We start from the raw sequence: 27,502 nt of genomic DNA on the forward strand, positions 1-27,502 counted from the left end.
CGCAGGCAGTTCCTGGGAGGGAGTGGATGCGACTCCCCAGCGGGATGACTCCCTGGTTTTGCAAAGCCGGTAAGCAGTAAGGACCCCAGTCTCTGGGTGCCTAAGCCGGGGCTCACCTCATCAAGAGGCCCGGCCCCAGGCAAGCACCAGCACTCCCAGAGGGAGCTAGGCTGGATTTACACTCGGGAATTGCCGTAGACCTTCGACTTGAGGCAGAATCTCTCCTGCTCCTCGGGCTGCGGCGGCGGCGCGGAAAACCCTTCTCCAAACAGCGCGACTCCTCCAAGCCCCTGGAAGCGCCGGTCGAAAGCTGTCGCCGTGTTCTCAGGCGGGAGAGGACAGTCTGGCACTGGAAATGTCACGCGATATTTTCTCTACGGCAGATTTGCACGAGGATTAAAAAGCAGGCTGGTCCTCAGCACTGAGAGATTTAGTGTTAGTGTAAACTATCCCAAAGGGAAATTCGGAGAGCTCCTCTGTGGGTAAGAGGACGGAATGGGAAGAAAGGCTGCTGGAGTATAAGTGTTGTGACAACAGCCACGAATCAATTTCTCCTGCTTCCTCCCCTTCCAACTCTCACTCTCTTTGCTTTTCCAAAGACTGTGGAAGGTGAAGAATTTCACGGAGTCGTCTTGTAGCTACCTGCAGAAGTTACAAGTCTTGGGGAAGACTGTAGCGGTGTCTTTAGTGAAGCTGCCTGGTCATTTCCTGGGGGGCTCAGGCATGTTGCCTCCCAGAAGCCGCCTGCTTAGGTTGACACACCTTGATACGGGCCATGGCAGTGGACGAGGTCACTTTCATCGGGCCGAGCTGCTGAGCCACCCGAGGGCCAGGGGTCGGCTGCAGACTGCAGCCACCCGAGGGCCAGGGGTCGGCCGCAGACTGCAGTCGGGTGGGGAGCGGGCAGCACCCAGGCCACAAGGACAGCCCGGGCCTTGTGGAGGTTTTCTCTGCAGACCACTGAGGAGTCCAGTTGCCACCTGGAGAGAGGGACCATGTCTTGTTATTGGTAGAAGAAAACCATCGAGCTGAAAACTCCTGTGTGTTTGACACTGTTTATTTTTTTGGGAAGGGTTTGCAAAGCCTCTGGCAGTCCTGGGTATTCCCACACGGATTGTTTGGAAAGGGCGGTTCCCTGCGGGAGGAACGCCCTAGGGGAAAAGGGCCTCCTTGTCTCTGTGTCTGTAGATTACAAGGTGAGCTGTGTGCCTCAGGATGGGCTCTAGGGCCACCAGGCAGAGCCTGGGGACCTGGCCGCTCAGTGAGGTCGGCTCTGCTGAAGGAGAAGGGGAAGCCCATGTCCCACCCAGGCCAGCCCTGGGGTGCAGTGGCCGTCATTCTGCAGCGAGGGGCCCACACCCTGGGGCCTAGGCCTGGCTTTGTAACCAGGGGTAGTAGCTAGCTGCCCAATCCTCAGTGCGCCTCGATTTTCTCACCTGTGGAGACACTTGCCATCGGGGTCTCTGGGAATCACGAGAAAGCGCTCCGTGAACCGTGAGGGCGCGGGGCTGTCAAGGTTGCACGGTGTTGCCTCTGAGAGGTTCTACCTTCCAGTCCCTGAAATTGACCAAGGCCCTGGGATTGGAAGCTCTGGAAGGTGGACTCGGAACCCACCTTGTGCTTGGGGACCTGGGGCCTGGTGGGAAAGTGGAGACGCCTGCCCGGGTGGCCCCAGCAAACAGGGAGCTTTGCATCCGTTTGGGTGTTTTCAGGCCCAAGCGTGGATGTTCTCGTCTGGCAGAAGATGGGCCTCAGCAGCGTCCACCCTGTGCTCGGCCTGCGCGGGCCCTGCGCGTCCCTGCAGGTCCCCTCGAGTCAGCGCACCCGGCCGGGCCCGGCTCCACGAGCCCGGCTCCACGAGCCCGTGGTGAGATGCTCCTGGCCTGTGATTCAGTGGGACAAAAGGGCTCCTTCCCAGCTATATCAAATGACCTTTTTTTCCTGGTAGGAAAAATATGCATCATCTGTATCGATGGCCCCATGTTGGAGGTCTGGAAGTTATTGATCAGTGTTTTAAATTTGGATGCCGGCAAATGGAGAATAATGAGGCCAGGGGCTCTGGTTTCATTCTTGTAACCACGTTTATCGTGACGCTCCTGTGGCCACAGGGCTGTGGGGGTGAATTGGAGGACGTGAGTGTGTCTCTTCTCAGGGGCTCCTGACTGAGGAAGTGTGACTGTTCACGTGAGTGTCTCTGAGAAGCTGACGGGGCACTCAGTGAGCTCTGGGAGGTCGGGCCAGCATCCCTGGTGACCCGGGCCAGCAGTGGGAGCTGCTGCCAGCTGCCCACAGCGGCAGCATCGGCGGAATCTTTTCTCAAAGCCTGGCTCTCTGAGAAGTCCCGTGCACGGAGCAGTAATTGGAGGAAATGTCATAGCCCAAGGCCATCGAGTGCCTGCCCTTGTCTAATAGAACCTGAGACTGAAGCTCGTGATTTCTTGTGCCTTTTGAGCTTGGTGATCTTAGTGACTTCTGACATGGGCCCCTCTGGGAACTGACATGTTAAAACCAGCAGCCACTTATTGTTGTGATGGAAATGTTCTGGAACAAGGGAGCAGTGATGGTTGTGCAACTTTGTGCATCTACCAAAAACTACTGAATTGCTCACTTTAAAGGGGTAAATTGCATGGTATGTGGATTATATCAACATAAAAATGATAAGAACAAAAAGGAGGAGAAACTCATTTAGAGATGGTTTCCCCAAACTAGTGACTCTGGAGCTAGAGCCTGCAGAGTTCTACACGCAGCAGGCAGGACAATTAATACGCAATTCACCATGGAAGAACTAAAACTGCCAAACGCTGAGGCGCTATCGCAGTGACCAATGCATATGCGCTAAGCGATAATAGATTACATGATGGGTTCTGGATACCTGGATATCATGGATACCTGAATATCCATTTGTTGTTGCTGTCACTTTTCTAGGTGCCCACACGATATCATAAACACATTTGCGTTTCCCGACCATGACAGTGAATCTCCTCGTGTTTATCCTAAACGTTTGTGTGCTGCTCCGTTACACTTTGTAATTGTTTGCCAGTCTGCTGTGACTTATTAAGAAGTTTGGTGACAGAATTGACTGTTGCTTCCAAGTCACTGCACATCTAAAACAATAACATCCAAACAAACAAAACCCAAAGACTGTCAGTGCGAATGGCGAGCCCCTCCCCTAGCTAGCCACCGAGTTTTCTCCTCCAGACTAGGGGGGAGGGGCACACCCTCGGCGCCAGTGGGCGCTGGGGTCAGGCGGACCTGGGCTTGTTTGGGTGCCAGCCTGGGAGCTCCTGGCTGTGTGCCGTGGGCAAGCTCTTTGACCTCTCCGCGTGTCAGTCCTCTGCCCCGTGAGATGGGGTCCACGCATCCCACACCGGGCTGTGGAGACAGAACCCGGCACACACGCAGTACGCAGCACGGGGCCTGGTGCTGGCCGTCCTCTGTGACCACCAGCCTCCATGCCGGGGGTGGAAACTGAGGAAACTGCAGGAGTTGAACCTTGACAGCAGCCACAGAGCCTGGCCTGGAGGAGGCGCCCACGGCATAGTCTGCTTCTGCTCTGACGGTGACCGGCACGCCAACGTCTGCTCACGCCGGCTCAGAGCAGCACCCTGCAAATGTCATTGAGTGCATTCAGCAGGGGTCATGGGGAAACCGGATTTGCTCACTGCTGGCCGCCGCTTTGTCCCTGTGGGGAGAGACCTGATCACTTTCAGAGGTGCCAGGTTGAGGGAGTCCCCTCCCCTGGACACACACACATCCCGTCCCACTGCCCCTCGGGGGGTCCAGACCCTGCGTGCACAGGAGAGGGGCCAAGCAGCACCCCACAGGCCACGCCAGCAGCCCCCAAAATAACCGCAGCACAGACGGCCTGGAACGGATCTGGACTTATATTTGGAATTGCCGTTGGAAACGGTCCTGGCCAAATGTAACACCCATCTGTTCAGGGTGGTTTGAGAGTAAGAAAATGAGGTTCAGCAGGAGCGGCCTGGGCAGCCCTGAAACTCAGGGATGGCGGAGTCCCCAACCCGGTGCTACCCCGGAGCCCTCCTCCTCTCCAGCCCAGGCTGCTCCTGCAGCCCCGCCAGCCACTGCACTGCCCTGACTGGAGGAATTTCTCCCTGTGTGGAACCAGGCTTTCTTCCCGAACCGTCGCCCACTGGTCTGTCCTGTGGGGGGTGGGACAGGTCTTCCCGCTGGGTCTGTGCCTCTCCAGGGGGAGCAGCTCCTTTCCCTTCACCACCTGGCTCCCAGCGCTGAAGGCAAGCGTCCTTGCAGGCCCTGAGCCGCCTGTCGCTGTGCTCTACCCTCCTGTGTTCTTGATGCCGTGCCTCTGTTAATGCGTCCTGAGGTGGCACGAGCGTCCCCGCAGTTCTGTGATGATTCATCATGAGCTCTTGTGTTCTGCACGTTGGTCTTTTCCCCGACTTCGTCGTTGCACAGTTGATCTGACACGCCAAAAGGTGGGCATTGAGGTTTGTCTCTGTACATTTCAGCTGTTACCTGTGTGCCCGCGCCAGCTTTTTGAGGACTTATTCTTGATGCATTTGCTGGTGTCCTTCTCAACGTCTTCTGAGTGGCTTTAACCCATCCAAGTGGCTTTCACTCATGCAAGGTCATTAACTTACTTTGTTCCCGGAGAGTAGCCGTGGGGGAAGGCACAGCGTTGTTTATTGAACACGTTCTTAGGAGGCGTTAGCCTGATGCTCCTGCCCAGACAGAACTTGCCAGAATGTGAGAGCTGCTGTTGTGTGTTTGCGGGAAACCTGGCCACACGGCCGCAGCCCTGCACACTCGGGCCACCCTTCTGGGGTCCCAGAGATTGTCAACAAAAGTAACTCCTTAGTCTTCCTTGGAATTGGGGTTTAGAATCTGTGTTGGTTCCTAGGGCTGTTGTTATAAATTACTACAAACTTTGTTGCTAAAGCAAATTTATTCCGGAGGGCAGAAATCTGAAATCAAGATGTGTGCGGGGTTGGTTCCCTCTGGTGGCCCGGAGGGCGAATCTGTCCCAGGCCTCTCTCCCAGCTGCCAGCGGCTTGCAGCAGTCCCCGGTGTTCCTTGGGTGGCGGATGCATCACTCCAATCTCCGGCTCTGTCTGCATATGTTCTCCTCGTGTGTCCTCTCCTGTTTTAATGAGGCCACCAGCCACTGGATTTAGGACCCACCCTAAATCAGGATGATCTTATCTCCAGATCCTGGATTTAATTATATCTGCAAAGGTGCTATTTCCAGATAATGTCACATTCACAGGAACCAGAGAGTAAGCCTCAGACATATCTTTTTGGTGGCCGCTATTCAGCCAACTACGGCATCCACGGGGGAGGTGGTGGCCATTTGTTTTGGCAACTCAGCTCCTGTTCAGGTTTGTGACAGGCCACGGCACAAAGGACTTCCCTGCACGATCCTGGCAGTGGGGCTCCTGGGAATCCCAGGGCTCACCTATGCTGTGGCCAGATCCAGGATACTTGGAGGTGACCGAGGGGCCAAAGATGTCTCTTCCCATCCTGCCGAGGAAGGGACCTGGCCCAGCTCTGAAAAGCTATGAACGTGCTCGAGGGAAGTGGGGGTGTGAGTTCATTTCAGCGCACCCCAGACAGACGGAAGTCAGGAGTCTCACCTGGTAGGCGTGAGCTCGCCTGGTTGGTACACTGGGCATGTCCCAGTTTTCCTCCAGGGATTACTCCTTTATGTATATACAGAATTGTGTAGAATCAGCAGATTCTTCATGAAGTGACTTTGTGTTTAAAATTGAGGCAGGCTTAGGTGCTTTTGCTTTATTTATAATTCAGATATTTATTAGAAATATTGCTACCATAAAGAAAAAAATCTCAAATATCTCAGTATGAAAACCTTGAGCCAATGATTGCATTTTTATAAGATAATTTATGTGATGGAATTCCGGTTCCGCCAAGCAATTTGGAGAGTTCTGCGTGCATCTTGGAAAGAACTCAGGGCTCGGACTTATTAAGTATAGGATTTGATGACAGTTTCATAAGCACCTGTTCCTTCTCATTGATGTCGTTTCTTGGGCTGAGCCTTCGTACCGATAGGACTGATGGGACGCCCCATCGAGGTGCCGCGTGGAACCCCTCAGTGCGCACGGCCAAGCTGCTCTTGAAGGTTCCTGCAGGTCTGACTTGGGCATTTATTGATCAGCCATTCATGTTTTTCTAACCATGACTGACCCGGCAGTGACGGGCACCGTGTTTCAGTCTTGATGCATCTTCCAGTTCTGAAGATGGAAAATAACACAGGTGGTGTTGGGGGCACCAGTCGGGGGGAGCGTGCGGTGGTCCTGGGGAGTGTGCTCAGAGGAGTGTGGGTCTGGGGGAGCCCACCCTCCAGCCACCGAGCATCTTTGGCGACTAGTCTTGAGGCCAGTCCTTTTGGACAGTGGCCGACCAGGCTGAGGTAGACAGAACAGTCCTGTTCTGGCGTGTGTTTGGGTTCCAGGCAATCTGTGGGCAGATCCCGAATGGCTCAAGACTTGGAGGAGGCGTCCTCTGTGGACACTGGCCGTGGATAAACTCTGAAGGGACCTGGTAAAGGCATCACACGTGCCAAGGGAAGGGGGCATACAGGGATGGATAAGATCTGGCCTGTCCCTAAGAGGGGACGCTCGGTATCATGACTGTGATTAGAGGAGAGGGCAGCGGAAAAGGAGCGTTGGCAGCCCCGTGCAATGAGGGTGCAGTTTCTGCAGGACAGCGTGTGGCTGAGTCTTGGGGACAGAAGCACTAGGTGCGACTGGCAGATCTTACAGATGTTAAAGCCCCTCCCCCCATATGGGTACATAGAGTCACTGGAAAGAGGGGAGCCAGGTTGGAGGTGAGGGGACAGGAGGCGCGGAGCTGAGAGAAGAGAGAAGTCTGACTCCAGGGGGCCGCGGGGGCTGTGATTTCCATGAGCCCAGTTTCAGCCCCGGCAGGAGGTGCAGCTGGGGGCTGTGAGTGTGGGGGGCGCTGAGCACAGCTGCGGGGTCACAAGCAGGTGTGTGTGCAAGAACAGAGAGTAGGAAGAAATGTCTAAATGCACAGAGGGTCTTTTTTGAAAACCAAAAGAAGGAAATACACTCTCTGTAAGCCAAAACAGGGGAGAAGGTAGAGTAGGAGACTCACAAATTGGAAGTTCTGTTAAAGAAAAATCTATTCTGACATTGGTTAAAACGGCAACACAGACTTTATCTGAGACTATTACTGTAGGTGCAGGGACTGCTGTGATGGCGTGTGGGGTACAGGAGAGAGATTGGGCTCAACTCCAAACGCAATAAGGGAAACGTGAGGACTTTGTAGCCGAGGAGTGGGGCGAGGGGCCGGTGGATGGAAGATTACTAAGGGGAACCTCAAGGGTAAGTGGGTGGGGGAGGATTCTGGCTAACCCAACTTAGCAGTGCAGGTTTTAACAAATGTAGTTCAAAGACCTGATTAGCTTTTTCCTAGCACAATTCACGAATGGGCAGCATCCATGCTCGCTATAGGAAGGTGTTCGTGTTGGCCGAGCGGAGAAGGTGGGCTGTGTAAGCAGGAAAGGGCTGACGCAGCAGAAACGGGACAAAGAGGGGATTGGTCACTTCCCAGGGACTTTCCTAATGGGGTTGAGGCCGAGGGGACATCTTTAGCATGCCGGCTCAGGTTGACTGGCCCCTGGTGACTGGTTGCTGTAAATCTCCTGTGTTTTGGAAACTGGCCACGAGTGAGTCATTCTGGTTTGGTTTGGTCTGGTCTGTCCCGGCCTGGTGTAGGGGCTCAGCCTGAAACAGTGGCCTCCCATAAATCTCACTCACCAGCAGGGTTCTTGCTAAAGTGGGGGGATGCAGAGGTGGACACAGAAGTCCACAAGTCAAGGCCTAGTTGGGAAGAGGATTCAGGGGAGCCTGGAGTCTTGTTAAGGAAGACCGGCGGTCCGTGCATGACATTCTTACATCCGTGTGGTGGTGTGTATACGAACAGATGCGTGCCTGCAGGGAAACACGTAAGGCTGCAGGTGTTCACGTGCATATGGGGGGATGCTTCTACCTTGTGTTAAAATATAGGGCCCTCCCAGTCTAGAAAGACACATTTCGTAATTTTTTTAAAGCCTCAGGAACGTCTGTGAGAAGGGCCAGGGCTTTCATGTGGAATTGTAAGACTGCGAGAGCAACAGATGCTCTTGTTTTTGTTCCCTCCAATGGAGGAGAGAGGAACAGGAAGGAGCATAAAATTTTCATGGCCTCCCTTTGCCACTGTACAGTTTTTTGTGATCTGGTGTTGTTTTGAAGCTCACTGTTATTGAGAAAACAGAGCCAGCGCCTGAGAGGACCAGAAAGAGCAGCCCCATAAAAACTGCCGGTCGTTCGTTCGGGGCCGGTGCAGACACGTCCGGCCGGCCGGAGAGCGTGGAAGGCTGCGTGGAGGGTGGGGCTGCGGGGGAGGCAGGGAGATGGCCCAACTGCAAGGGAAGGGGGAGAAATAGTGCTTTAATGAGCAAAACGAGATAATGTCATTGTGCATTGATTTTCATTGTCATCCAAATGGTGCGATCGCACGTTCATGGGTGGTAAAAATACCCATTTGTTTTATTCACAGGTTGTACTCAGACTATCTCTACTTTGCAAGTTCGAATAAATCTGCAGATGACTTCCACGAGAAAGTGACAGAAGCGCTGCAGCTGTTTGAAAATTGCATGCTCGATTATTCCCTGCGTGCCTGCGTCTACAACAACACGCTCAACAACGCCATGCCCGTGCGTACCGCCCAGTGTTTTATCATGCAAGTGGCATTGTGGGTTGGGGCTTAGCACAGAAGCGATTTAATGTGCAAATGCTGTTCCCCATTATTCACAAGTGTAAAAACTGAAACCAATGGCTCTTTGGCTGGCTCCCTGCCTTCCTCCCTGCTGGTCACCCCCACCTCCTGTCTCCTCCCTCAGAGGGAGAATGAGGGTGCATTTAGGAAGAGTACCATTTAGTGAGGCTCTAAAAACACACCCAGCAATTAGTATCGGCAGACATGAGGACACCCAGCTCTCAAATTGTCTTAAGAGCATCCTCTCTAGCGGTGGTGGATTGTTTTGTTGGTTTAAAAAATTACTCACCAATGACTTTGAAGGTTTCTTTGATAGGATCTCAATTAAAAAATATTGTCTGTTGTTCCCACTATTGTTTGTGTTCCCTTTAGGACTATATCTGTACATTCCTAGCCTTTTTAAATGCAAATATTAATGGTGAATTCAGCACCTTTTAGTTGGGGGCTGGTTTTCCAGGCTGGGCTCCCTGGGGTGGGTTGTCTAGTTGTCGGATTGTTGTAGGGCTTTGTCACAGGGTTGTCAGGTTGTCATAAGGGCTTCGTCTCAGGGCTTGTACAGCTGGACGCCTCTTCCTTCCGCAGCCAAGCTGCTGCTGTTGCCTTTACGAGCCTGGCTCTGCCCAACGCACGAGCAGACCTGCTGCGCAGTCCTGGAGCCCCCATGGGCGGCGGGGCCCAGATCTGGAGCTTTGCTCCCCCTTTATTGTCACCAGTGCCGTGGTATCTGGAAGGCAGTGTGCAGAGGCAGCAGCAGGTGGGGCTCCAGGCTGTGCTGCTGGACTCTGTGGTTCTCCAGGGAAGGTGTGGCAGGGACAGCGATAACCACAGAACCCGGCTGTGGTCCTGGGTAGGAGCAGGGTCCAGATCCCGACAGCAGGGTGGGTACGGTCCCCAGCTGGGGCGTTCACTGGCTGTGTGACTCTGGGCAGTTGTCTTGGCCTCTCTGAGACAAGTTGCTTTGTCATAAATTGGGGGAATGGCTCTGCTCTGCCGGGCTGTTATGAGGATTAGAGATGGACGGTTCTGTCGCACATCCCTGTGTTCATCTGTCCCACTGTGTTCTGTGCATGGCGCTGGCTCCTGGGGCCACAGCGGTGCCAGGATGAACACGGTCCCTGCCGTCCTGCACAGCCAGCAGGGAGAGTGGATGAGGCTGGGCAGGGGGCAGGGGACGCCCGAGAACAGGGCGTCAGGAGGGTGAAGGCCTGCGCTGAGTCCTCGAAGATGAGGCGATCAGGGAATGAGAGCAACGTGCAGAGGCTGAGCGGCCAGCACAGGGGCCACCTGCCACGCAGGCCCGAGAGCCTGTGTGCGGGAGACGGGGCGTGACGGAGGGCTCGGGTGCCCGGCGAGTGGGGCTGCGGCCCCGGGACGCGGTGAGCCTCGGGGCGAGTCTAGACCTCGTCATGAGAGAAATGGGGAGGGTCTAGGCAGAGGGTAATGTAGATGTTGAAAAGAAATCTCTTTCCCGTCTACGGCCACGCCACCCTGAACGCACCCGATCTCGTCTGATCCTGGAAGCTAAGCGGGGTCAGGGCTGGTTAGTACTTGGATGGGAGAAGTCTGCTGGGTTCATGGCTGAGGCACCTGTAATAAAAGACAGATTAACAAGAGAAAAGCATACAATTTATTAAAGTTTTACATGGCACGGAGCCTTCATGAGGAAGCAAACACTTGAAGAAACAGGGAACCCTGTGCATTTCTGTGCTTAGTTTTGAGGAAGAGGACGGCCGTGCAGAGAGGTGTGGTTGTCCTCTACTGCCAATAAACGGAGCCGGAGCTGGGCCGCCCAGACTCTTCCCTGTGTCCCTGCGTCTTCAGCAGTGAGGCTGTTCCTTTCCTCTGGCGTGGGGAGGGCGCCTCCCAAATGAGGGTTTTGTGTCCTGCCTCGGGGAAGATGGAGGTGAGCACTTCCTGGTTCTGCCATTTTCTCAGATGCCACAGTGCCATATTTGGGGGCAGCGGGGCTGGAACCCCACCGACGGCTGTGGCAGATCTGCACTTTAGAAAGACGCCTGGGGCAGCCAAGCGAGGGGGTGGGACTGTCTAGAGGGGCTGTCTCCCAGAGACAGGACAGTGGTGGGGTGCAAGGTGTGGTAAGAGACTGGTGGCTGAGTCAGGGTACTAGCAGAGGGTAGGAAAGCGTTGGAACTTTCTGGAAGCAGTGAGAGGAAGACAGGAAGGGACTTGTGGACAGACGGGGGTGGGGAGCTGGGGGTGAAAGGGAAATCCGGACGTGCACGTGTTCCGGCTCGTGCCCCTCGAGCGGCGTGCGGCCCTTCTGGCCCTCGCTCCTGCCTGGCTCCTCGTGGCGGTTTGTGCTGGGGAGGGCCGTCCTCACGGGGCCTGTGGGGGGGGGGCGAGTCCCGGTTGAGACATGATCGTGCTTTTCAGCACACACTGGTGCCCACTCTGTGCGCAGCATCGTGTTCAGTGCTGGAAGAAACCACAACCCTGGGGCTCTCTCCTCCTCTTAACCCTGGGCCAGCCCAGACCTGCCGCCACCTTCAGGGAGCCACCTTGCGGCAGGTGGGCTGCCCTGACGGTTCCTCAGGCCCCGCCTGACTTGCTCCCACTCCGGGCTCAGGCTCCGGGCAGTCGGGCTGTGTCGGCCAAGCCACACAAAAATGCACTTTCCCCAGGCCGCTGTGTCTCCTGTGATGGTGGCCACAGAGCCACCTGAGAGCAGCACTGAGGGTGACAGCAGCACAGGCGGGGATTCACGCCCCGAGGTGGCTTCTTTGGCTGGCATCGACGCTCTTGTGTAATCAGCCAGAGCCCCGGTCCTGCCCTTGATTCGGCCTTGCCGATGCTCCTCCACAGGGAAGACAGGGTGCGCCCTCCCTCCTGCTTCTGGTTAGCTCTCCACCCGTGAACTTGAGAACTTCCGAGGCTGAGTGATAAGTTCACGGGTGCCGTCATGACTCTCACCACCTGTGTATGCTGGAAACTTCCTGACAAAAAGGTTTTTAAAGCTTCTGCTTCCAGTTTAAAAACTTTAGCCTCTTCTCCCTGTCCCAGCCCGTCTCCACGCTGCAGCACACTCGTCCGGGTGGGGCCTCGGGGCAGGCACCTGCAGATCCTGCTCCTGGACCAGCAGCAGGAAGGGGCAGGCACCTGCAGATCCTGCTCCCGAACCAGCAGCAGGAAGGGGCAGGCACCTGCAGATCCTGCTCCCGAACCAGCAGCAGGAAGGGGCAGGCACCTGCAGATCCTGCTCCTGGACCAGCAGCAGGAAGGGGCAGGCACCTGCAGATCCTGCTCCCGGACCAGCAGCAGGACGGGGCAGGGACCTGCAGATCCTGCTCCTGGACCAGCAGCAGGACGGGGCAGGGACCTGGCCTTTGCTCACTACTGCCAGGCACTGTCCCGAGCCCTTCCAGTGCACCGTCTCCTTCAGTCCCCACAGACCCTCTGAAATCCATCCCCGTTTCACAGATGGGGACACCAAGGCTCACCGAGGGCAACTCTCCCACCCATAACTCGTAACAGGCAGGCTCAGGTTCAATCCCAGATCTCATGGCCCTTAAAACTCAGATCGTCCCTTAATCGTCTTTCCATCTCTGGTCCCTGGAGAGGAAGAGCAGGTAGGAAGCCATCAGAAACCCTCCTCTCAGAGGTGAATTTTCATTTCTGGGAGGAGAAGCTGATTTCCCTCTGGCCACAGCACCGGGAGGGCAGCTTTGTGAGACCCACTGGGCCCTGGCACACCCTGCTGAAGGCACCTGCTGCCTGCTTGTGCCCGAATGCAGGTGTGCCTGTCGACCCCCACCTGGCTCCATCACTGCCCTGCCCCACCACCTCTCCCTGGAGCGTCCTCGAGGCAGGGACCTGCAAGTCCTGGTCCCTGGACCAGCAGCAGCCGCAGCCCCAGGGAACTTGTCAGAACTGCACGTGCTCAAGCCCTCCCCAGACCACCTGAATCAGAATCACGAGGCAGGGCCCACCCTCTATCGGACAGGCCCTCCGGGTGTTGCCGCCGGAGAACCGCCAGGGCGCCTTCTCCTGATCCTCCTCCTCCTCCTCCTCCTCTCCTGGGGACCTGCTTCTGGTTGCTGGGCCTTCCCTTCCTTCCGGTCCTGCTCTACGCTGACCTTCTGTTGTGGCCACTTGCTGGTTTTCCCCATGGCGTGTATCAGAGTTGGTGATCTCAGATGTTTGTTTCTTTGCCTGTTGAGCTGTCTCTGCCGCTAGACTGCAAGCTCCCCGAGGCCAGGGCACGTCTGCTGGCAGCATGTCACCACCGCCTAGCGGGGTCCCGGCACACGGCTTAGGCTCAGGTTAGGGGCGAGTCCCAGTGAAATCCCTAGCCGGGGACAGAGAGGCTCGGCCAGGGCTGGGACTGTGCCCAGCTCAGCTCTCCTGCGGGGCTCGCTCTTGCCCGGGCGCCCTGCGTGGGGAGGGAGCCCCACGTGCAAAAGGGACACAGCTGCAGGTGTGAGGCGCCGACCCTGGGCAGGCCCCGCCGCTCCCGGCCTCCCTTCTTCTGTCAGGGAGTGAGCTGGCCCAGACACGCTCAGGGGCTTCTCTTAGTGCTCATGTTTCCCAGCGTTAAACGTCTTAGGCACTTGCCCTGGATACGCTTTTTTAAAAAAATTTTGTTTTATTTTGATTCTCTGTCCTGTACTGGGAAAAGGTGAGGACAAAAGGGTTCGGAGTGGGGTTGTCTTCGTGGTGCATGGTTGTGCCAGCAATGCACAAACCAGAAGTTGTCACCCGACTTGTGAGGCGGCTGGGAGGTGGGCAGGTCAGGGGCAGTGTGCAGGGGGCCAGGGATCTAGCCCCTTGGGAGCCCACTGAGCGCCTAGGAAGCCTTCCTCAGCTCCGGCCCCTGAGGCTTCGCCCCGTTCCCAGAGCAGCCCCGCCTGTCACCTGTCCAGGAAGACCCTGGTACAGGGTGAGACTCCGCTGGCAGGTCTCTGTCCTCCTGCATCTGTCACCTGGATGGGCAGAGCAAGGTGTCAGTGAGTCATTCCGTCACCATGGCCAGGTGCAGGGACAGACTACAGCTGCTTTAAAACACCTCCAGCCTGCCACAGACACTTTCCTTCTAGAAAGTTCTCCAGTTGCCAAGGCAGGTTCTCTGGAAGAGAGAAACCTCGTCAGACGGGTCTTCCCTGGGAGGGGTGGGCTGGGAGCCACCCGGAGATGGAAGGAAAGCCCCGTGAGGCGGGCGACTAGCAACAGACATCCCTGCGATGGCTCCTCTGCGCTGGGGCGGCACGCACTCGTTTCCGAGACTGGTGCGGACTCACTTCTCCTTAGCTCCGGCCCAGCTTGAGGGCTTTTATGCGCTGGTGTGTCAGGTAGCAACAAAGTGCGGGTCGGAGGCAGCCGTGTATTTTGCAGACAGCTCTCCCCTCTAATTGTTTCTCCTTCTCATCCTCCTACGTGTTAGAAAAATAACAATGGCAAAGGAATGGCGAGAGATGAAACTGGTTAGTGTCTGCGTGTATTTTGTTAAATGTTTCATTGTCTTATTGCTGTCACCATGTTTAGCAATGCCACTTGAGAAGCATGTTGAGTGCCAAGGCGCAAGGCCTTGTGCAGGATGGGACGATGGAGAAGCCAGGGTCCCTGTCCTCGAGGTGCTCAAGGTCAGGCTGGGCAGAGAAGGAAGTGTGACATGAGATGTCTGCCTAAAGAAGTGAGAGGGGCTGAGCTGGAAGTTCGCACCAGACTGAGGACTTTCTATGGGAAGAGAGCCATGGGGGCTGGCTGTGGGGGCATCGCTGGTTTGGAAGCTCATACTGGTGGTGGGGTATGGGATGGGAGTGCCGAACCAGAGGAGGGAAGACTGGCCAGGTGTTGATGGGGTGTGAACACAGGCACCGGTTTGAACTGGGGAGTGGTGGGGGGTGAGGGAGTCTGGCAGGCCACAGATGGGCGGGGAGTGGGGTCCCTGAGCACCTGGGGAAGGGGCAGGAGGAGAAGCCTGGAGAAGGGGGCCTCCCAGCAAAAGGGGAAAGGGCCCTTTTTCTCAGAGCTTTGCCAAGAGTTTAGGGTGAACCGCAAGGTTAGAACAGTCCCCAGGAATGCTGTCACTTCTGACACCAATTGCAAGTTCAGAACGCGGGCCCCCCAACTCCCTCTCAGGTTCAGTGATTTTCTAGGGCTCCCAGAAGGAACCAAAGGCCGTGGCGATTTATTATAGGGGCAGGATGCAGGTTACAGTCAGCCAGGGGAGGAAGCACATAGCGCAGGGTCCCGGGGACCCCAAGGCAGAGCTGAGAGTCGTTCTCTGCCTGTGGAGTTGTAGATGCTGTCAGCACCTCCTGGCCAGGAGCTGTGACAGTGCCCCTGGGGCGTTGCCACCCCATGCCTTTGGTGTCCAGGGTTTTACTGGGCTCAGTCGCATACTGCTCGGGTGGCTGACCTTGAGCCTGCAGTCCCTCCAGTGTGGCCCAAAGCCCTGTCATAAATCACAGTGTTGGCCAAACCCCTGGCAAACCAAGATCCTGCCAGGCAGGAGACCTTGGGTCTGGAGATCACCTCCAGGAGCCAAGGGCAAAGCCAGACCTGTCTCTGGGCAGGTCAGCGTCCCCCACGCAAGTGCGGTGTGGCACGAGAATAGGAGCAGAGGGATGAGTGCGGGAGATGGCTGGGGAGGAGGGAGGATTTGAGTCCAGCCGTCTGCCTGTGGGCTTCGTGGGTGTGATCAGACTGGGACGTGCACGCGCCCTCTCGGTCACAGTGTTCACACGACCAGGCATCTGGCTGTCCACTCACAGCCTGCCTGTGCGGCGTCTGCAGTTGTTTTGTCACAGCCCATGTGTGCTGGGCGTGGAGGCTGCCCCGGGAACAGAGGGCTAGCAGGATGTGGCGCAAAACCCTGACTTCCTCCTGGTGCCTCAGTCCTCACCTGTGAAGTGAAGGTGTGGAGCTGCCTGCAGGGTGGTGTGGGATTAAGTGCAACCCCTGGCGTGGGAATTCTTTGCATGTGCAGCACAGAGCCCCTTATGAAGCAGGAGCATGTGGTGTTAAAATCTGGCTTCCAAACGTGGCTGTTTGCTGGGGTGACGTTCTTGTGGTGGTTCATAACAAGACGCTACAGCACTTGTGGGAGGTGCCTATGGGCATTGGAATTACTCCTCCAGTAACGCCTGTCTGTGGTCCTAGGTGCGGCTGCAGGTCGGGCTGTACGCGGTGTACCTCCTGGACTGGCTCACTGTTTTCAACAAGGAACAGTTTCTCATTCTGCGCCTGGAAGATCACGCATCCAACGTCAAGTACACCATGCACAAGGTCTTCCAGTTTCTGAACCTAGGTACGAACGTCATCCTCAGACCGATGGGCAGAGCATGAGCTCCGTGGACATGGCTCTGCTGGGAGGGGCGGGCTGAGCAGGGAGGCCTGTTCAGTGCCATTATGGAGCACCAGCTGCACACAGGTCATTGTGCATGGTATAGTGAAGGACTCCCTGGGTGTACAGGAAGGTGGTCCCCCTCTGAGAGCTTACGGTCCAGAGAAGGGAAAAGAGGAAGCCACAGCTCACTTGACCAAGTGACAGGTAGGACGACATGGGGAAGGTACATGCTGATGATTTGAGACCCAAGCTGCACAAGGGGCCAGGGAAGCCTCCGTGGAAGGAAAGGGTGTGAGAGCCGAGCTTTGAAGGACCGACGTGGTGTCGGTGGGTGGCTGAACAGGACACAGGGTTGGATCAGGGAACAGACAGACTGTTGCATCGTCTCAGGTGTTGTTGGGGATCCCTGGGGTCAAAGCCATTTGGCCGGGTTTTGTCTGCTGGGCCTCTGGGGAGGGGGTGCCTGCCCTCAGCCTCAGTATTCCAGCCCCCACAGTCCCAAGAGGCGCTTGGTGACAACAGGCCACAGTGCTGGCCATGGCAGTGGCTGGCAGAGGTGTGTGCTCAGGCAGGGAGTGCTGGCCGTGTGACCGGGCACCCAGGACTGCTGGAAGGGCTGGAGTGGGCTCGGAATAAGCCGCGTTCCTTCCCAGGGCACCTGCTGGGGCCCTGTCTAATGATCCCACCTAGAAATTGTGTTAATTGAATCTTTCCTGAAGTATACCTGCCCACCACTGGGGCTGGAACCCTTTAATCGTTTGATCTTGTTTCTCTTTCTTGGAGAGCTGGTCACGTGATGCGCTGGGACTGTTTCTTCCCCTTCTAAGGCCTATGAGGCTGAGGCCCATTTCTCTCTGCTTGGGCCACCTGTTGACTTTGTATCCCTTTGAGCTTGCCATTTGTCCCCTGAGATGACAGGCCAGTTCTGCATCTCACATGACCCAGGGGCACTGGGACAGGCTTTTCCTACTTATGGGCTAAGGTCTTTGGCCATGTCCTAAGAGCCCCGGGGTAAAGAGGCCTGTGCAGCGACTGGGTGGAGTGAGCTGGGGAGGCCGTGGTCCAGAGGGCTGGAGTTGGCGGTGGCAGCGCCTTCTGGCTTGTTCCAGGGTCTGTCCTCAGGGGTGTTTTTGCTGCAGAGGGAGCTACAGCCAGTGGGACCTCTGGGCACAGGCGGCCTCCTCCCCACCAGCCTCCTTACGGCCACTTCACAGCAAGACACTCAGGGTGCAGTATGGCCAGGCATGGGGCCCTCTGCATCAGCTGCCTGGAGCAGAAAAGCCCGGGCAGAATTTCCAGTGGGCTGATTAGCACAAAATCCTAAGCCCGTGGACTCTGCCTGGCAGGTGGCACAGTCACCCGGGGGCAGGCTGACGGCCGGGGGAAGCAGCCCACGCAGGGCAGGGAGAAGTGAATCCTCAAGGAGGGCCTCGGGTGAGCGCTGCACGTCACAGAATTCCAGCCGGGCTCCCCGGGCTTGGGCGTCCCGCGCCGGCCACAGAATTTCTTTGCTATTTCCTGGTGGTACTTCCACCGCCCTCCCGCAGTGCTCCAGAACCATCCGGCCACAGAAATGTAACCGCCAGGCACATTCTTCCTCAGGGAAACTCCTGTCTCCCCACGAAGCGTAGTTGGGACTGTCACAGAGTCCCCTTTACGGCCCGCCGTGCCCCCTGCCTCACAGAGTCTCCTCTCCTTGCAGGGCCCTTGAGCGACAAGCAGGAGGCCCTGATGACCAAGAGCCCCGCCTCTAACGCGCGGCGGCCCGAGGACCGCAGCCTGGGGCCCATGTGGCTGGTCACTCGGAAGATCCTGCAGGACTTCTACGGGCCCTTCAACGCGCGGCTGGCGCAGGTGCTCGCCGACGAGGCGTTCGCGTGGAAGACGTGAGAGCTCCGGCGCTCGCGCTGGGCCAGCCGGTGGTGCCGCCGTAGCCGGGATTTTAAAAGCCTGTCCTCGCGAGGAACCATCTCAGTCATGGCGTGGAAAACCCTGGGACCCTCTCCGTCCCTGGGCACACGTTGATTACAACCATTTCAGAATTTCCTTTGTGGTGGTCTGTTGAGCAGCGATCGGCCCCTCCCAGAGCTGCTTCCGCTCAGGCCGGCGGGAGCCACTGCCCCGAGGAGTCAGCCCTGCTTGGAGAGGCCTGGAGGTGGGGCGAGGCGGGCTGGCACCGCACAGGTGTGGAGAGGGCGCCTCGGGAAGGTAGCCCGGCCCTGCCACCCCCGCCTCCCGGAGAGCCTGAGCCTGGGGTCCGGTGAAGCCCACCAGGGGGCGTGCCCCGGGCCTGGGCAGAACTTACACGTCACATTCACTTTTTTGTTTTTTTCTAGAGATGGGGTCTCGCTACATTGCCCAGGCTGGAGTGCGGTGGCTGTTCGCAGGTGCGATCACATCACATTCCCTTTCAAAACACTATTTTGTCGCGACTGGTAACCTCGTCAGGACGGGGAACGGCCGCTCTTTCGAGAATAGAGGCTCTTCCACGTCTTTCCCTTTTACTCCAAAGTCAGCCCTGCAGTCTCTTCAGAGATAAACCCCGTTAACATCACTATTTCCAAGAGGAAAAAAATAAGTCAGTTTTTGGCAGCACCTTCATCTCTCTGACCTCCTCCCGTTCTGTCCTTGTAGACTTGACTTAGGTTTAATGCGTTTAAAACAAACCACTTTCTGCATTTGACTAGCCCAAGCTCTCTTTTCTGCCTCGTTAGATATTTTCCCAAGAAATGCAGTTTAAAATTGAAGGGAAATTTTTGCTCTTAATGCCAGAATGTGCAACCTCAAGGAATTGAACATTTCATGGAAAAATCTAGGTAACTCAAGCCCTCATCCTGTGTATAATTAAGGTCATCGGAGAACAGCCGGGTTTTACATTTTGAGTTCGGGGTGACTGCAGGCTCTGTTTCTCCCCTTCCACTGCAATGACTTTATTATCCACACTGTCCACCAAGCATGGTCACAGTTCCTTAACCGGTTACGGAACTACAAGATACATGTGTCCTGATTCAGAAACACAATGTGTGAGCTGCACTCAGGCTGAACATGCTATGTTGAGTTTTGGAATGAGATTGCCAGGAGCCATGCACTTAATGGAACGTTCTAGGCCACGTGGTAGCCTGGCATACAGACGGATGGGCTGAAGGGTTTGTTTGTTGCCAGTCCTGGGGAAGATGGACAAGCATGCTTGCACCTGCGTGGCACACAGCCCAGGTGGGACCCGGAAGAAGCTCTGCACCCACGTGTTGTCAAGAGAAGCTTCCTGGTGACCACAGTCCCCAGGTCGAGCTCTCTTCCGCCAGAGTCAGAAAGTGCAGCGCCCACACACCCCGGCGGCCTGCGTGAGGGAGGCAGACTGGGCAGCAGTGGCCGGGGGATCTGCATTTGCTCAGCCATCCGACCCCGGTGCCGCCGTCTGTCTGCCCGTGCAGGCAGGACCCGCAGCCCGTGTGAGGCGCTCAGCACTGAAGGAGCAGTGTGTCCCGAGCTCCCGCTCGCAGGGACAATCCCGGCCTTTCTCTGCAGCCGGCACTGGGCGCAGCAGCCGGCAGGGAAATCTGGCCTGAGCACAAGGCAGCTTTAGGGAGCCGTCGCTTCAGTGTGTGAGTGTATTTATTTGCCACCAGAGTGTGCGGGTGCGTGTGCGGGTGCATCCTCTGAGTGGGTTCCCTTCAGCGCCGTGCGGACGCCTCCGCTCTGGACACAGCCCTTTTAGAGATGATTTCTCTGCCAGGCACCTTGCCGTTTCCCGTACGCGTTTCACTCGCCACGCCAGCCATTCGCACAGCAAGGGGTTTCCCCTGCGCCCTCCCATGCATGTGAACAACATGCAGTGTAATTCTGCTTCTTACAGAAGTACGACTGAGGTATGGTTTCCAATATTATTTGGTTTATTATGCGGATCGTGTTTGTATACGCAGGCCCACCCTTTGTGCCAGCCGATGCCATCAGACACTTTCCTCTCCAGGGCCTTCCTCCAGGGGCGCACCTGCGGCCTCGGCTTTCTCCCAGCGGAGGCCGGCTCTTGGGGACAGGCGGCACAGGCGCCGTTCCGGGCGGTGGTCCTCAAGCCTGTCATTCAAAACCAAAGCGAAACGGAGCGTTTCTCACGACCTGGTATGGAGATGAATTTGTGTTCTCAAAAGCTGTATATCAGATTGTATTAGGTTGTACTCCCTTAGTCCTGTAAGGTATGTAAAGTGAATCGCAGTTACGCTGTACTTTTATGAATATTTAACATAATTAAAGACAGACCCACGTGGCTGGTACCTGCAGAACGTGTGCATGAATGAGTCGCAAAAGTCCAGTGTCCTCCCTGCACGGGTCGTGCACTCTGTCCAAGGGGACTTAATAACATGGTGGCCCGTGACAGGTGTGCTGTGATCGTGCACGTAAAAGTCAAGAACAGAGAGGGACTCACATTACCGGGGACCCCCTGTGCGAGTCCCACTGGGTGTGAGTCGGGGTGGGGCTGGGGCGTAGTCAGGCCTCGCGCTGTCTTCAGACCTTTGGATATGACAGCTGGGACCGCAGGCCTGGCCCCTGTCATGTCTGGGTGCATGTCATTATCACTGGGCACTCTGTCCCCTGGCTGGCACTCAGGCTAGGCAAGCCTGAGGCTGGGGCACCATGACGGGACGCTGCAGACTAGGTGGCCCCGCAACGGAGATTTGTTTCCTCAGGTCTGAGGGCTTGGAGGGCCGAGACGAAGGTGTCGGTAGGGTTGTTTTCTGCAGGGGCCTCTGTCCTCTCCCAGCTGATGGCTGTCCTCTCCCTGTGTCCCCATGCGCCCACTCCCCTGTGCACACGCATGGCCCGGTGCCTCTTCCCCTCCAGCACCCTGATGGCCTCGTTTTACCTTCACCTCTGCAAAGGCCCCTCCCCAGACAGTCACGGGCTGAGGTACGGGGGGTGGGAGGGTTGGGATTTCAACACGTGAATTTGGGGGGGACACAGTTCAGCTGGTACAGAGGGGTTGTCTCAGGCTTGGGGCTCTGGAAGTCTGGCCATCCTGGGCACGGTGTGGACCTGGCTTGGTCCCCTGGTTCTGGGAAGACCCCCCAGGGGAGACTCTCCCCAGCACTGCCTCCCACAGGACTGTGTTGGAGGTGGGGCTGGTGGCGTCCAGGCCTGGAAGTGGGGAGACCCCTTCTCATGACGGGGCCAGGAACAGCTTTGCCCTGTGGGGAGCGAGCCTGCACGTCTGTGGGGTAGGCGGTGGGCACACCCCCACTCCCCGGAGCCCTCCTGAAACCCCGGACGTGTGCCACCCGCTCCCCACTGGGGAGCACCCTCAGGAGGGATTCTGAAGGCACGTGTACCTCCCCACGGAATGACCCTACAGGAAACAGCAAAGGCCATGCGCTGGGGGAGAAATTCCAGGCAAGAGGTGTTGCACGGGGCAGGTGTTTTCCTGTCGCCCCAGGAATCTCCGCCTCCGGGCGGCCCCTCTGCCTGCGGCTAGGCAGCGCTCCTGGAGACTGTCGGGAAGATGTGGCTTTGATGAATGGGGTTTTCCCAGAATGTCACCTGGCAGGGCTCCCGGCGGAGCCCCAGGGGGGAGCAGGTCCTGTGGGTAGACGCCAAGGCAGCAGGAGCCGCCGCGGGGCCTATGAGCTCTGAGTTTCTGGCAGCTGCTGTCACAAATTTCCCCAGACTTCATGGCTTAAAGCAGCACAAGTTCATGACCTCACAGCTCTGGAGGTCGGGAGGCTGCCATCAGTCTCCCTGGGCTGAAGCCAGGCTGTGAGCAGGGCTGGTTCCTTCTGGAAGCTCCAGGGGAGGATGGTCCTCACCTTGCTTCCCCAGCTCCCAGAGGCCGTCTGCTTTCGTGGCTTGTGGTTCTCTCCATCTTCCACGTGTGGCATCTTCAAGTCTGTCTCTGTCAGCCTCTGCTGTTAAGGTCACAGGGCCTTCCCTGACTGTCACCCTCCTGCCTCTTGCAAGGGCCCTTGTGGTGACACTGGGCCCACCAGATAATCCAAGGTCATCTCCCATATCAAGATCACATCTGCAGTCGCTTTTGGCAGGGAAGGGGATTACAACATGGACATCTTTGGAGGCCGTTATTCAGCCAACCACAGCAGGGTGGCCAGTGAGCTGCATCCCAAGCAAGGGGTGGCGTGGTACCCCCTGGCTGGTCCCCTGCAGCCCTACCATATGGGGCCCAGCAGGTCCATGTGGGCAGTTGGCTGCCCAGCTGAGCTTCTGGATGTATCTATTCTGGGATGGGGCATCTCCCTGCCCAGGAAGGGCCTTGTTCCTGGAGTAGGTGGGACAGGGCAAGGTTAAGTAAGGTGGCATACCCTTCCCAGACCTTTGCCACGCCAGTGCCTTCACCTTGTCACACCTCCTTCCCTGGCCACTTACCCCAAATAGCACGACTCCTGCGTGCTCCAGCCTCTCCTACTTGATTTCATTGAGCGCACTTGGCCATAAGTGTCACCTGAGAATGTGTCATTTCTGTGTTTGCTACTGCCTCATCATGCCTCTGCCCACTGGGATCAGGGCCAGGAGGTGGGGACTCTGCTCACGGCTGCAGCCTCAGAGCCCGGATCAGTGACTGCACAGAGTGGTCACTCAACACACTTAGATGGCGGGAATGGACACGTGGTGATGCTCTGAGTATGTGAACCAGGGAGGGGTGACCCCACTTTAGGGGTCAGGCTCGATTTCCCGGGGAAGTGACAGGGAGACCCTAGGAGAACTCAGGCCCTGTGCAAACATCAGAACCACCAGCAGAGGTCTGCAGGGTACATGGGGCTGCCACCCAGACGGCTGCAGGAAAGAGGTGGCATTGGAGCTGAGTCCCGAAGACCGGCAGGGTCTAGAAGGGTAGGCAGGCATCCTGGGAGGGGGGGAGCCACAAGAGCAGGGAAGGTCTCAACGTCTCCAGAAAGGAGGGGATAACGCACAAACACCCTGGGCTTTGCAGGCAGGGAGACCCCAGCCACAATCCCGCTGTACCACCGTCCTCTGTGTGACCTTGGGCAGGGGACTCAATGCTACTGAGCCTCTGATTTCTAATCTGCAAAATGGGGTTGCGCTCAGGTTCCTGGGGCCCTTATGAAGATATTCAGGGATGGCGCATGTAAAACCCTTAGCACAGCATCTGGACCCTGGGGGGCAGGGCAAGGGGCACCTCAGCAGTACTGGGCTCATAGGACGTGATTATTGTAGCGGAAGGAGGTGAAGCCACCCAGGTAAGTGGGCAGTAGGTCAGAGAGGGTCTGGGTGAACTAGTGGTGTGTGAGCTTCCCACACTGGCATTGTCTGAGCAGTGGGATTACTGGGTCAGAGCAGGGCTTTAGGTCAGTCATTTGGGGCAGGACGTAAGAGCCTGGAAGTGGGGAGGCCCAGGCTGGGGGCTGTTACAGTCCAGGTGAGTGGTCACAGGGGCTAGGAGTGGGACGGGCAAGTGAGGGGCATTTCAGAGGCACTGCACCAGTGACAGTGGCATCAATAGTGATGGCACCACCACAACCACAAGAGCAGCTGACTTCCATAGAGAGCAAGCATCTGCGGACGCATGTATGTCATTTCCCATTTTATAGAGGAGGAGTCTGGGGCTCAGAGAGCTAAGGTGACTCCTCCAAGTTTCAAAGTGCTGGAACTAGTGTTGGGGCCCAGCAAATCTCATTCGAGTCCATGCTCGTGAATAACTGAAGGATGCCTCAGGCAATGGGGGAGGTCACCTGCAAGGTCAAGGGCAAAATGGTCAAACGCAAGGCCGAGGCTTGGAGTGGTGTCCAGCCTGGGGGTGGAGGGGGAACGTTTACCATAGTTGGGGCAGAGCCGAGTTGGGTCCATGTTCTGGCAACGTCTGTGATTTTAAGAGTTGGTTGGGCAAGTTGGATAGGTGGAGAAATCCTACCTAACCACACAGACATTCCTGAAGTATTTAAAGTACAATACATTTGTTGTCTGTCTTTTGACACAAGGCCAAAGCCTCTCTGAGCACCACGAGTCCACAGACTGGAGTTCTGGTTCATCTTTGTCGCAGAACCACATCGTAGTGACTCAGCACGGACCGATTTCAGATTTTGGCTTCCCTAGAGGCGCATGAGGACCAGAAGGCACGGGCAAAGCGCTCTGGAGGGAGAGTCCTTCATTATTTGTGTGTTTATTTTCCCCAAATTATTTCCCCCATCCATGCTGGGACTTTCCAAAGCTCTCAAGCTGGTTTTCAGAGAGCAGCTCTCTTTTTGTGCTCGTGTTTCATCAGTCTGCCTCAGTGGCAGCCCTGAGTGGTTCTCAGGGTCCAGGGGTCCCAGGGGACTCTTATGACCCTTTCAGGGAATCCAAAGTCCAAACTATTTTTTTGTTTTTTTTAGACAGAGTCTCACTCTGTCACCCAAGCTGGAGTGCAGTGGGCATCAGCCTAGTTCACTGCCACCTCAAACTCCTGGGCTCAAGACCCTTGCCTCAGCCTCCCAAGTAGCTGGGACTACAGGCATGCGCCACCATTCCCGGCTAATTTTTCTCTTTTTGGTAGAGATGGGGTCTCACTCTTGTTCAGGCTGGTCTTGAACTCCTGTCCTCAAGCGATTCTCCTGCCTCGGCCTCTCAGAGTGCTAGGATTACAGGCGTGAGCCACTGCGCCTGGCCCCAAACTATTTTCATGATCATACGAAGATGTCATTCGCACTGGCACTCTCATTTTCTCAAGAACGCACAAGTGAAGATTTCCAGAGGCCCTGGCCCTCTCTGACAGCTCACGGAATGTGTGCTGGTGCATTCCTGTGCTTTGACAATCTCCCATCTTAGTTTCTAATAGGGTAAATAACAATATATGTAAACCACATGAACAAAAGCTAATTGGGATCTTCGGTAATTCTTAAGAGTGTAAAGGAGTCTTAAAACTAAACAGTTTGAAAACTGCTAGATAGTACAATATTTAATTAAATCATGCATTCATAATATCAGGAACAGCTGGCATAAAAAAGGCTTGGCAACAAACGTAATTGCCTTGCAGCAAATGCAAAATCACCTGGAGGGCATTTTGCCAAATAGCCAAAAGCCAGGAGAGCCAAGCCGGGCGTGCCCCGAGCATTAGCCAGACTGTTTAGGGGACATGGACACAACTGTCCTCTGGAGAGGCTGGATAAAATGGTAAAAGTGACGAAAACAGTCATAACAGCAGCAGCAATCACTGAACACACGGTGAGTACCACGCCCTGTGCTAAGAGCATCTGCGTATGTCTCGTTTGACCCTCACCACGGCCTCGGAGGTTTTATCTTTGCTCTGTTTCCACCGTTATAAAGGACGGAGAACTGAGGCTCGGAAGGGCCCACGCCCCCAGCTAGTGAGGAGCAGAGTTGGCGCTGGATCTTGGTGATCTCCAGGGCCCGGGTCCTGACCTCGGCTTCTCAACTCAGGAGTCCCTGCAAAGGGCTTCCAAGGGGGCAGATGGAGCTGTGTGGGCTCAGTGACTTCCGGACAGAGACTGGGGCTGGGGGCCAGGTAAGGCCCATGCAGGTGGTGAGGGCTGAGGTGGTCCCAACCTGGCAGCAGCTTCAGGGTCATTCCCTCCTGGAAGCAGCAGAAGTGACAGGACAGCAGGGCCTCCCCCTGCCCTGCACCCCAGTGCGCCCAGCCTTCCAGGGGCTGCTGGGACAGAACCTCCACCCCGGCCTCCACTGCCCCTTCACTGCCCTCTTCACTTCCCCCTTCCGTGTCTGCACTCCGACCTCAGGCAGCTGGGCTGGGTGTGCTGCTGGTCCAGGGGAGGAAACCCTGATTTGGGGGAGACTGTGCAGAGGGCAGTGGGCCCTGCACCCTTCCACCCGACAGAGCCAGGCATCCCCGAGCTGCCCCGGAGACAGCCAGTTCTGAGGTCAGCAAGGGGCCAGCAGCTCCCGCCGCTGCGGGTTCGAGTCACGGTGGAGGAATGGGGCGTGGCCGCTCTCCGCCCCGGCCTGGCCTCCAGACCACAGAGGGCGGCTGGAGCGCAGCGCTGTGGCCCTGGAGACCACTGGCTTACTCCCACCTCCGCATGAGATAATCCCGAAAACGCCTGCCATGTCCTGCACTTTCAACATGATGGAATTCAGGAAAATTCCTAAGTCGAGCCAGCCTGAGATTCTAAAGGCAGAGACCCGGGCAGCCTGCAAGGCCCTCGAATATGGGCACTCATCCTGTCCCCTCTCCCCTCCCGCTTCCCCTAAGAAAGCACGTGCCCCGCTAGGCTCCAAGCCCTCTGCCTCCTGCCCTCGCCCACCTCTATGCTTCCAGCTGGGTCAGCCTCTTACCCCACCCCAAGGCCAAGTCCTAGTGCCACCGCCTCCTCCATGAAGGCTGCCGGGATTCCCCCATGCCCACCCCGAGACACTCAGCTGTGGAGCGATGCTCCTGAGACTGAGGTGGCAGGTGCCTGGTGACAGAATTTGATTGGGGGCCAGGGATAGACCAGGACGACCTTAGCCAAGTGATTTAACCCCATCCGAGCATCAGTTTCCCCCACCTCTGAATGAGTTGGGAGTTGAGGATTTCAAGGGACCCTTTAGGATCTGCCTATCTCTTTACTGCCGTTGGAAAACCCACCATTTCCCCAAGCTGCTTAAATTCTTCCGACGTTTTGCAGGTGACGCGCGGGGGGAGGGGCTGGGCCGGGCCCCTACCGGCACCCTGGGGTTCGCGGACCGGCTCAGGGGGGGGGGGGGGGCCGGGACGCACCGAAAGGCAGCCCTGCGCTGACCCCTTGTGGCCGCCGCGAGCACTGCAGCCGGGAGGCCCCTGGCACCTGCCTTCGCGTCCGCACCTGGCTGGGAGCTGGGGGGGGGGGGCCGGGGTGACCCCAGCAAGAGCGCATCCGAGGGCAGCAGGACTAGGTCTCAGCTCGGCCAGTCGGGAGCGTGGTTCGGAAGGCCCCGAGAGGCGGGGACGGGGCGGGTGTGGCAGCCCCCAGAGGTGCAGCCCAGCAGCTGGCAGGCCAGGCAGGATCTGGCGACAGTGCTCACAGGGAAAGGGACACTGACGAGCGCCCTCCTCTAAGCCCAGCTCCGTGGACGCGGCCTGACGCTGGGTCCAGGGCTCTGTCCGCCCTGTGTCTGGCCCCAGAACACAGCTGCTGACGGGCTGCCAGGACACCCGGCAGCTTTGGAAGTGGCCGTGGTCCAGACACCTCCCACCTTGCTCCCCAGACACTGCTTCCACCCTGGGACTATGTCCCCTTCCCAACCCTCTCCCTGGACCCCGACAAACACCCTGTTCCTGAGGCCACCCTACTTCGGCCTTGTGCCCCCACTCGGGACTGTGGACGGTGGAGAAGGGCCCTGAGGGAGCCATCGCCCGTCCCAGGGGGGCTTGGGGTGTCATGATGAGGGAGCCTGGGGCAGGATTGAGGTCCTACTGGCAGACACCCCAGGGCCCCCTCCTTCCCCTGCCTCTGCCTTCTCCGCTTCTCCTCAGCACTG

The 27,502-nt window shown here is 57.0% G+C and overlaps 1 protein-coding gene across 4 annotated transcripts in view; it reads left to right on the forward strand.

The window, feature by feature from the left end:
• Positions 1-20,364, forward strand: part of CHST15 (carbohydrate sulfotransferase 15) — a 112,968-nt gene extending 92,604 nt beyond the window's left edge. For all 4 annotated transcript variants that reach the window (XM_012781325.3, XM_012781322.3, XM_012781324.3 and 1 more), the window contains exons 6-8: positions 8,563-8,719; positions 15,901-16,048; positions 17,790-20,364. In XM_012781325.3, coding sequence (XP_012636779.1) covers positions 8,563-8,719; positions 15,901-16,048; positions 17,790-17,977 — 493 coding nt within the window. In that variant the 3' untranslated portion in view covers positions 17,978-20,364. The remainder of the gene's footprint in view (positions 1-8,562; positions 8,720-15,900; positions 16,049-17,789) is intronic.
• The last annotated feature ends 7,138 nt before the right edge of the window (positions 20,365-27,502 follow it).

The sequence above is a fragment of the Microcebus murinus genome, chromosome 14 (genome assembly GCF_040939455.1).
Source record: "Microcebus murinus isolate Inina chromosome 14, M.murinus_Inina_mat1.0, whole genome shotgun sequence".
NCBI lineage: Eukaryota > Metazoa > Chordata > Mammalia > Primates > Cheirogaleidae > Microcebus > Microcebus murinus.